The sequence below is a fragment of the Chroicocephalus ridibundus genome, chromosome 1 (assembly GCF_963924245.1).
Source record: "Chroicocephalus ridibundus chromosome 1, bChrRid1.1, whole genome shotgun sequence".
Lineage (NCBI taxonomy): Eukaryota > Metazoa > Chordata > Aves > Charadriiformes > Laridae > Chroicocephalus > Chroicocephalus ridibundus.
In genome coordinates this window covers 158393158-158403713 of record NC_086284.1, presented here as the reverse complement: position 1 = coordinate 158403713, position 10556 = coordinate 158393158, and the positions used below count along the sequence as shown (strand labels likewise).

Sequence of the window (10556 nt, the reverse complement as noted above, 5' to 3'; positions counted from 1 at the left end):
ATACTGCCCCACGCAAACCAGGAGCGGGCCCGATCACGGGGCCAGGTGCCGGGAGCCACCCCGCAGCCACCCGAGCCCTCAGCACTTCCCGCCGCCGCGGAGGGGGGCGGCCGTTGGGCCTCACCCCACCCCGTCCCGGGTGGGCGGGGCGGGCCCTTGGCTCCTCCCCTTCCCCACCGCCCCCGCCGGGCCGAGAGGGGCGTGGCGTGCCGGGCGCGCCCCCGCGCAGACGCGGACGCGCGGGGCGCGCGCAGGTGGCGGGCGGCCCCGGCTGCGCTCGCTGCCGCGGGCCGGCCTCTGCTGGGGTTAGCGCGTCGCCGGCGGGCAGGGAGGGAGGGAAGGAAGGAGCGAGCACCGGGCCGGGGCTGCCGCCTCAGCCTCCTCCTCCCACGTGAAGGGCCGTCGCCGCCCCGGCGAGCGCCGCGGCCGGCCGAGGAGCCCAGCTGCCCCGCAGCGCGGGGGCTTCCCCTCCGCCTTCCACTCTCTGGGCCCGAACCGAGCCGCTTGCGGGGCGCCGCTTCCCCGCTCCCGCCGCTTCTGGGAGGCGGCTGGCGCCGCGGCGCTGCCCTCCCCCGTGAATCCTCCTCACGGGGTGGGCGTGAGGAGCGGGGGCTGCGGCGGCCCCCCGCTCCCGGGCGTCCCAGCCCCGCCGGCGGTGGATGCGCCCGGGAGGAGCCGCCGAGCCCGCCCAGCCCTTTTCAGGGACGCGGGGAGCCGGGATGACTTGACGCCGGGCCCGCGGCGTGCCGTGCCGTGCCATGGAAGGGATGACACGCTTCGTAGTGGCCTCGGCGGCCGCGGCGCGCTGGCGGCCGGCGCTGCCCGCTCTGCTGCCGCTGCTGCTCGCCGTGCCGGCGCTGCGGGGCTCGCCCGCCGCAGGTAAGGGAACAAAGGGGGCCGTCCGGGCCGCGGCAGGTGTGCCGGGACGGGCCGTGAGGGAGGGGGACGAACGGCTGTTGGCAAGCCGTTGCGGGCGCCCGTTGGCGGGCGCGTGCGGGGGGCGGCAGCGCCGGTAACAATGCGGCGGTGCTTGCGGGCGGGGGCCGCCGCCTCCACGCGCGGCGCGGCCGGGGGAGCCCCGCCAGAAAAGGCGCGCATTGTCTGCGGCCCTGCCGGCGTGTCCGCTGTCGGCCTGGGGCCGTGGGGCAGCCCCCAGGCGCGGTGCGGGGAGGAGGGGTGTGTGTTGGTGGCAGCCCTGTCCCGGAGCTCTCGGGGCGGGGGGGACCCGGTGTTTGGGGTGTGGGGGGTGGCCTCTGCCGGCCCGGAGTTGCGGTCTTAGCCTCCCCTCCCCTCTCACCCTCGCCTACGGCTGCCGGAGTGCCCAGGGAGTTTGGGGGTGCCGGCACCTGCGGGGTGCAGGGCAGCCCGCTTCTCCTTCGCCCTTCCAGTTAGGAAGCGTCAGAGCCCCGCGGAACGTGTTACTTCCCAAGCACAGCCGTGGCGTGACTCGTGCGTGGAGAGAACTGTTCGGGCTTCGGAGGGTGGTGTGTGTTCAGTAGGTATTTTAAAAGAGCCAGGAATCGGCGACCCCCCCCCCCCCCCCTTCTTTTCTCTAGTGGTTCCAGGCATCCGAATTAGTCTGTAGTTAAGCAGACACTTTAATCACAAAGATGTCTCATTTGGTTCTGCTCCCATAGCACCTCTTGGGTCGTCTTTAGTACTTTTTTAATAAAAAAAAAACCCCAAACCTAACATTTCACAGAAAGGAACAATTTGCTGTGACTGCAGGTTTTCTTTTTGGTAACAGGTATAAAGTAATACATTTTTATGAACGTCAATAAGTTGCTGATAAGTGATAAGAACCAGCATTAACATATTCAGTGAAGTGGACCAACTAGTGTTGACTCTTTTTATTTAAACATGAGAATTGCGGTGATTATTGTTGGGTGCTTAAGAAGCCTTGATGTTATAAAACATGCTTATCTTTTTAATAATACTTTATTTCTACTTCAGAAAGCAGTTTGTGTTTTGGTGGTGGCTGGTTGGCTTTTCAGGGAAATTATGCTCTGCTCCAGCTGCCTTTGTAGCCAACAAGAGATGTTGCACTTCCAATCTATGTGATAGTTAATAAAATCGAGTAAGTTTCAGAGATTCTTTTTTTCTTAAATATAAAGGGCTTTGTGTACAAATAGGAGAAGGCAAAGCAGTAGGTTCATAAGTTGGAGATTTGCTTGGGATTTTTTTCCCCTTTGAGGTTAACAGAATGGCTGGTGGTTTTTTTTCTAGATTTTCATAGTAAGTCAATGAAGGCTTTTGTTTAATTGTTTGTGTAATACTTAATAGTTCTTAATTAAATAATGCTGGGGATTTCGGTAAACTTTTGTGTGATGGTGTGCATCCTTGTGTAACTTAAAAACAGCAGTAGAAATATTATGTAACTTAGCCAATGCTTAGGCTGCTGGAAGAGAGCACTTGGAGACAGCAGATCTTGCCCAAAGCCATGCTTTCCTGCTCCGTCTAGGGCAGGAGCCTTCAAGCTGTTTTGATTTGCAAGTCCTCTATGTTTTCTCTTTCCACTGGGCACGTGAATCATGTACAGTGAACTTCAGCATACTAGGAGCAAACTTGCTTTTCAGAGGATGCTTTTTGTAGACATCTTAGAAATGGTCCATTGATCACAGAGATTTAAAGACTGCAGGTTACAGAGAACAAGAATATTTTGTTCCTTTTTGGTTAAGGTGAAATGCTTTATTAGAAAGCATGTCAGGAGTCTGATTTCTCTATTTTAGGCCCATAATGTTTAAAAAGTTAGGACACAGCCTTTATCCTAATCTTTTGTTTAGCCTTGAAATGTTTTGATGGTATAATGGATGGTGTGAAACAGAAGAGATGTGTACTGGTCATTTGCAGTAGGCTTGGACAACATTCACATAATTGCTCAACAGATTTACAACTCCCTGAGTATCTCTCTTGGGTGCAGTTCATTTGCTTTTCAATGCCATTTGGTCTTGCCCAGTTTAGGGAAGAGCAAGAGCAAACTCCTACACCTTTGAGTTATGCAGAAAAGGGGCATACAGTAAGAGTAGAATGGCTGTTAGAGCCACTTGCTTGCAGTTGAAATAGCGAAGTGAACATCAGTACTTAAGAAAATTAAGTAGTAAATCAACTTGGATTCTGGAATGCTTGATCCAGCTCCCACTGAAGTCACATGTCGCTGAGTCAGGGCTTCAGCTTCCACAATTAAGCAGATGCTAAACTCTTAGGATGTGCATAGGCTGCTAGTGTGCTAAAGGTACGTATGCGTTTGAGCACCTCTGTGAACTATGGTTTTGGTCAGGCTCCATGAGTGTCATACTGCTTAGCCCAGGCTGTGTTTTCGCTTTTGTTCCATTGCACAATCTGAGTTAACTCCCGCATTGACAATCAGGAGGATTTATCTTGTCTCGCTGTGCTGTTTTCATGGGAGAGAGGAGAGCTCTGTGCCGGACTTAGAAAAGTCTGCGGTGAGTCTCCTTGGAGACTCAAGGACCAAAGACAAGTTGTGGAGGTCAGGCAAGGAATCAGATGTAGCTGCCTTATGGGACAGATGCAGGATATTGTTTATTCAACTTAATTGCATGAGTGTGTTGCAGACACTTGAGTTGGCATCATGTCTCTTGTGGCCAGTTCAGCTTGTCAAGCTTGCTTCCACTTCATTTTCATGGAAGACCCATATGGTTGGAGGATTCCCTTTAAGGCTGCTTTCTATGCTCTGCTTGCTTTATTTATGTCAGCCTCGTGTCTACAAGCTACACTTGTAGTCTTGCCAGAGGAAACGTGTTTTTTGTTTGCATGTTCTTTCAAGAAGTTAGAATGCTGAACAAGCTAGTGGACAGTGCAGCTTTTTGTTCAATTGTGTCTGTTTTGTGAATGACATTTGTTTTCTGTGAAGCAAGGTCTTAGACTTCTCAGGCAGGGCTGGGACTTGAAATATAGCATGTCTTAAATAAAGTAGGCTTTGACCTACCTTGGGTAATAGATTTCAGGAACTGGACATATTAAAGAGCAGTGATTCTTGCTGCAGCACAAATCTTTTCCAAGAGGTCTCGGGAAGCTGATGATTGTGGTAAGTGGCAGGTTCTGACAACCCAGCTCTTATTTCTCAATTCAGAATGTGGGTGTTGAAGGGGGAGTTGCTAGGGAGAGAAGTGAAGCAGATTAGGCTTCTTAATAATGCAGTTTCACTTCAGCTGTGGGAGACATGGCTTTCCTTCATGTGAAAGTAAATCTGTTTATGGATGGTATCCTAAACTACCAGTGAGTCTCCAGCCTGGCCCATTGTGGCGTACAGTATGAATAACACTAATTGCGTAAGAGTTATTATGGATGATGTCCTTAACTACTAGTGTGTCTCTAGCCTGGCCCATTGTGGCATACAGTATGAATAATACTAATTGCATAAGAGTTATTAAATAGAGTGTGTCGTGGGAACCTATGTGTAAGTAGAAAGCCATAAGGAAATGGCACAAGTTGTCTTTTAAATTTTGTCTTGGAACCCCAAAGTTAAGTCAAATGGTAATACTAAATGAACGATGCAGACTTAATTTATTTTTTGGCTCATATATAAGAATCACATTTTCACGGAGGCCTTGTCAGTACAGCCAGTTTTGCACTCTGGAGTTGCAAGATACGATGTCTTTTTTTTTTTATCCCTTTAGAAGTCATATATTCCTGTGCTTTTCTTTAGTGGTGGCTAAACACATATAAGCTCAATAACAAATTTGATTGACACTCCCTATATGTGCTGTGTTTTCAGCTGTTGGTGTTATTGGAGATAGCTGTTTTGGAAGACTAAGGGAAAACCTTTCATAAGAGCAATGGATTAGTAGTGTCTTCTTCCTAATGCATGAGATGGGGAAAAAGATATGACTGACCATCAGTAGTCACGTAACTGATTACATCAGTGTAACTAATTGCATGTAAAATGCACAGAATAGATACTGGAAAATTGTAGGCTGGACTGATTGTGCTAGCTCTTATTAAAGCTGTAAAATGTTATAAGATGCTTGTTAAGAAATATTACTGCTTTGCAGTGGAGTTGAGAACAAACTTAATGCAATTGAAATTTTGTAAATTGTGCATTTTGCTATGGGCTGAAGCTTTTTTTTCTTTATGAAATGTCAGTTGAAAGAGTTCAGCTACTTCTGATGTTGCGGCAAGAGGAAAACAATGGTTTCTGCTTTGAGTTCTGCCAGCTTCTTTTCTGAACAACTTTAATACCCTTATGCTTTGGAGCATGCAGTTAAACTTTGGCAGATTGTGTCTGCTCTGAAGGGGATGTTTTCTCTGCTTCTGCTTTGAAAGTGATTTTTTTCAAAAGCTTGTAACAACTGAATTTAGGCACACATGGCTGTGGTAGAGATGATGCATTTTTTGTCTGCTAAAACTTGGATATAGCCTGTTCTCCTAGAACCTCACTTACCTATTAATACTGACCAGGGAATATGTGTGCCACCTGGGCAAACATGCTAAGCATGCTTCCCATAGCCCAAAAAAGATTGGACTTCCCTGTGAAAGTCATTCTAAGCTATTTCAGAAGTGGGACTGGATTGACCTTTAGGACTGAGAGCTGGCGCCTGCCTGCCTTGTGTTTTTAAGGATGTGTCTGTGCTACATAATGGAGTGCTTTACTTTCTTGTAGGGGCACTTGGGCATCTACCTTATGGTGCGGTGTTGGTACTTGATTGCACTAGGTGCAAGACAGAAAACAGAAGGCTGTTAGAAGGAGCCAGCATGGAACGTGCATTTAGGTAAGCAGCAGGAGTAAGAGAAGGGTTTAGGGATCTTTTCCGGTCACTGTTCATGGATGAAATGTATGCAGAAATCTAGGAATTGTAAGAGTAGCAGGGGAAGACACACACAAATTGCAAGAGAGTTTGTGAGATGAAAGAAACTGGAACTGGCAGGGCACGAAGACTGGGAGTTAAGACATTAGGTCAGGAGTGGGAAATAGGTCTGTGGATTAGGGAAACTGCAATGCAGGAATTAATCCTAGAAGAAATAAGCAGTGCAGCCTGGTAGCAGGTTGAGCACACTGGGAAACACGGATGGCCTTGGTTTAAAAAAAGGAAAATAAACCTCCAAAAAATGATGTTGAAAGGAGGAATCAGAAGTAGGGGAGATATGGGACTGGGACAAGACTGGAAGATATGTGGCTGAAAGCATCAGGCTTGGAACTTAGCAATGGAGAAGCGTGTGCCCCACTGTTCTGGGACACTTACTCCAGAATTTGGCACAGAACCCAGGGCTTCAAAGTATTAGCCCTTTCCTCTTCTGTCAGGAGCATGATAATCTGCTGCTACTCCTTGAACATTTCATGAACACACATGTTTCAGCCTTGTGGCAGAAGTGTTTTTCAGAGTTTGTTTTAAAAACTGGAAAACTTCCTCCACAGAAATTTTAGTGGCGTATGAAGACTGCAAAGGCAAAAATCAGCAAGCTGGAAGTACTGACATTCAATAACCTGTGCAGTTTTAAAATACTTCTGTGCCTGTAAGTTATGGTACAGCTATACTCACACGTGATCACAAAGTGTATATCCGTATCGGTAATATTTATAGCTATATAGGCACATGCACATAAATATCTGTACACATACATACCCACGTGCAGACAGGACCCGCATTGCATTCAGCATACAAAACGGATCCTGCTCTGGGGACAAATAAGTGTTGGATAGCAAATGAAGAAGTTATCTACAGGACTCTTGCTTCTTTTGTAGCAGATGTTCGAAGGTGTGAAATGAATGAGGCGAGCGACAGGGAAGTTTGAATAAAGGTTTCACTGTTAATGTAATTAAGTGCTGTCCTAGACAAATGAATTGTGTTGCTGTTGCAGAGTTTCAGTGATTTGAGTAAGTTGCTTAAACCAAGCCTCCCACAGGTGGTCACTAGCTGTGTGTTCCTCATTTACTGGATGTGAGACCTCAGGGATCTGTGTTGCAGAAATGCTGAGTGCTTGCAGCTGCCAAAGAAGTCAAGAGGAGCTGTTCTTGAATAGATGTTGTGTCTGTCATTCTAAATACTCATTAATGTTTCAAATTAGGCACATGGAATTTGATCTTGTTTCTTAGATTCACCATTTGTAAGATGTAATTTCTTAGATGTAATTGATTTTCAAAATAGCGTGCAATGTTCACATGTAGTGGGAGCACAAAAGAAAAGTTAATCAGAAAGCCAAAGACTTTTGTCTTTAGAACAGTAAAGATCCAGTGGATGATATTGGATGTCTGCTGAACTTGAATGCACAGGAAAGAAGTGTAAGAAATAAACTATGTATAAGCAAATAGAAAGTAACAGGTGGTGGTGTAACAGTATGCATTTACCTATTGAGACTTTTTTAGTGAGAGTTAACTACTCTTACAGATGGGAAGAAGTACTGTGCTGTATCTAAGGGTAGTAGGGTTTTGTTTGATTAATTTTTTAAAAAAATTATTCATAAAAATAATTCATTTATGGTTCCTGACGTTTGTTGCTCACTTTCAGTTTTAGCAGTTTCAGCCTACGTCCTCTACCTGCTTGTTCTTCACGCACAAACTTTTAGTCCTCTTCCTTTCTCCCCTCTGATTTAGAGAAACTTCTCTTCCATAAATCAGTTCCGTGTATAGACTTTTGAATTGGCTTTAGCCATCTGGTGAAGACAGTGTGTCTGGTCTTGTGGTTTGAAATAGAGGTAAGAGGCTAAAATTCACCAGCAAGTAAGGGGAGGAGGAGGGAGGAATGCTGGAAAACAGTAAAAGAAGGGCCTGAAAATCCAGATGCTTTTCAGTAAGGGAAGTGCATAATAGTATCTTACTGAAGGGGCTGAAAATGTGCACAGCTGTAGGATGGGGAATAGGCAATGCAACAGTGCTATATGAAGGGATCTGGTGTTTATCGCGGGTCACAAACAGAACGTGATTCAACAAGATCACAGTGGTGCTGGAACCTATGAACACATGTGTTATGGTCTTTGGTATATCCTGTGTAATAACTTGTTCCTTCTCTTCAGTGGCAGAAGAGCTCCAGCTGGAATGCTGTGTCTAATATGGGACCTTGTCCTTTAAGGAGGAGACAGGCTACTGGAGAGAGTTCAGATCACAGGAGTATTTGGGTTGGGTAATCTAGAACAAAAAAACAGGTGAATGGGACTTTATTCAAACATATAAAAGATAAATACAGAGAGAAGTGTAATAAACAGTTGTTTATGTTGAGTAAGAAAAGAAATGAAAGACGAATTGCAGTGAACAAGACAGGTTTTCTAACTGCTGATCTTTCTAATAGTGGGGATAATGAAACCCTGAAATACATGGTTTGGGGCAATAATGTAATCTGTCACCAGAGTTGTAAGAACAGCTTGTATAATGATCTAACAGAAGTGGATTGCAACAGCGATTCCACAGTGGTGTAGAAGGATGGAGTAGATGACCTCCTGAAATATTTTGCAATTTTGTTTTTGTGAGATTTTATAAATAGTGTAATTTATGTGCAGACGTGCAACATTGGGGCCAATATCTGTTCATTACTGAAAGCTTTGTTGTGCTATTCAAGTGAAGAAACAATCTGTGGTTGTATAGTTTAATACTGTGTCATAAGCTGAATTAGGATTTCGTAGGTAGCCTTAGTAATGACACTTCCTAACTTTTGAATGATTGATTTTTAGGCTTAACGGTTTTGTAAGGTTTCAAAGAATATTTTGTAATCCTTGCTATAGTGACTGTATCTTTAGTAATAACAGGCAGGAGAAACACTTTTTTTAAGTTAGTCTCAGTAAAAGTTCAGTTTCTTAAACATTTAATAATACAGCATAGATTATCACTGACAGGACAGGTACAAGTAAACGGTGTGGATGTGATTCTGCATGTCTTCTCTTTATTCATCAACTGAATTATTAGTATTTATATATCTAACAGGTGGGATGGAAAGAGAGGCAGTATTAGTGCTCAAAACACTTTATTAATATTTCTGTGAAACGTGTAGTTGGGCAAGGTGGAAACTTGTTCATCTTGGCACAGAATTTAGGATTTACCCTTGCCCTTAGGGAAGGGAGAGAAGGTGGAAGGAAGAGGTCCTAAGATAATTGGGAGACTGAGCAAATAAATAGTGCCAGACCAAATCTTTCGGTTGCCTGTGTTGTATGTACTGCGGGCCAGTGCAGCGCATGGCTGGGGTCTAGGTTGAAGGGAGGATGGATGCAGAGCTTCTGTTCCTCAGTAGCTGAGAGGCAGCGGGTGCCCCACCTGGTGACTGGGAAGTGGCTGAGTTTTCAAACTGTGAGAGCAGTGTGGATGTCCTGGCCAGAGCTGTGGCCTTGCTGGCCTCCACTCAGGTGTGTGCAGTGTTTCTCAGCTCTGCAGCGAGTGTGTCCTGACAAAGCTTTTCTGGACAGTCAAGGCAATGGGGAGCTGTCTCTGCAGTCTTTATCTGAAATGGGTAGGTGTGGCAGGGTGAGAGAGGGAGCGAGGACAGGAACTTGGATCAGGAGGATACTGAAATAAGGAACAGTAAAGATAACACTAGGGGCTGGGGCTACTGTGGGAGTGGGTGTAGGTGAGAATATGGATTAGGGTATTGATGGTGGAAGGTTTAGCTGAGAAGTGCTGTGCTAAGAGGAGGCCTGTTTGATACTGGCAAGTTGGAGGTTTTCATGGCTCCCCCATATATATCACTTGAGTGTCCTCACTGTAGAGGTTGCCCTAGGACTACGCAAAAGAAATGGGGGCATTTTCTAAAGGGGTAGCTGGGCTCAGTTTTAATAGAAAACCATCAGGTGCTTGTTAAAATGTATTTGATAACTGTTAATACACCTGAAAATAGATGGACCCATAGGACAGGAAGACGATACAGGTGAAGATATCTTTTCTTAAGTAGTATTGATACATTTTACAATTTTTGCTTTCCACTATTTTTTTTTAATTTGCACCATCTTGGACTGAATTTCCTATTGAGTGTTTTTATACTGAATAAGAAAATCAAACTTGTATGATTTCTTATGTGAGAAGAAGGACCTTCTCTTGTTTGCTCCCCCAGCCAATAAGGTATGGAACTAGTTTGTGGGTGCTCTCGAAGTAAAAGTTCTTTCCTTATTTAAAGGCAACTTTCTGATACTGCAAGGTAGCGCAGGGACTGTTTATACTCCTTCTCCTTGGGTGTGAACTAGATTAGATGTTGAGCCTGTCTCACCTTTTCCTGTGGCCCATAATTCTATTGTAAATAAATTGCACCTCATGTATGTGGATTGCAGTGAGCACTGCTCAACCACAAAGCCACAATGATTTAGTTTAGCATTATTTGGAGGCAAAGCTCCAAGCATTTGTGTAGCAGACCCCTCTGGGCTAATAGCAGGTTACTTTTTGAATAGAAGACAGAGGGTTGTTTATCAGCTACACCGGATTCTGATTAGGTAACTTCTTTAGTGGATGTCTGTATTTAAAACTGGAGCTACTGCTGAATTGGGACTAACTTGTGTGATATATTGGGATAGAAATTGCATGTCACAGAATAAAATCCTGATCTAGAGCAGAAGTCTGGTTTGAAGATGTTTTCAATTAGAAGCTGACAGTGACCTTGCTTCCTGTCCTTATGGTGAAAGATGAAACA

The 10556-nt window shown here is 45.6% G+C and overlaps 1 protein-coding gene across 4 annotated transcripts in view; it reads left to right on the top strand.

The window, feature by feature from the left end:
* The first annotated feature begins 308 nt into the window (after positions 1 to 308).
* The window catches only part of KIAA1549 (KIAA1549 ortholog), a 152907-nt gene continuing 142659 nt past the window's right edge, over positions 309 to 10556 (top strand). For 2 of the 4 annotated variants that reach the window (XR_010069090.1, XM_063320409.1), the window contains exon 1: positions 309 to 879. Coding sequence is in view for 3 of the 4 variants with exons in the window: in XM_063320409.1 (XP_063176479.1) it covers positions 759 to 879 (121 nt within the window). In the remaining variant the exon portion in view is untranslated. The remainder of the gene's footprint in view (positions 880 to 10556) is intronic. The other 2 variants (XM_063320396.1, XM_063320387.1) reach the window with 1 other exon arrangement.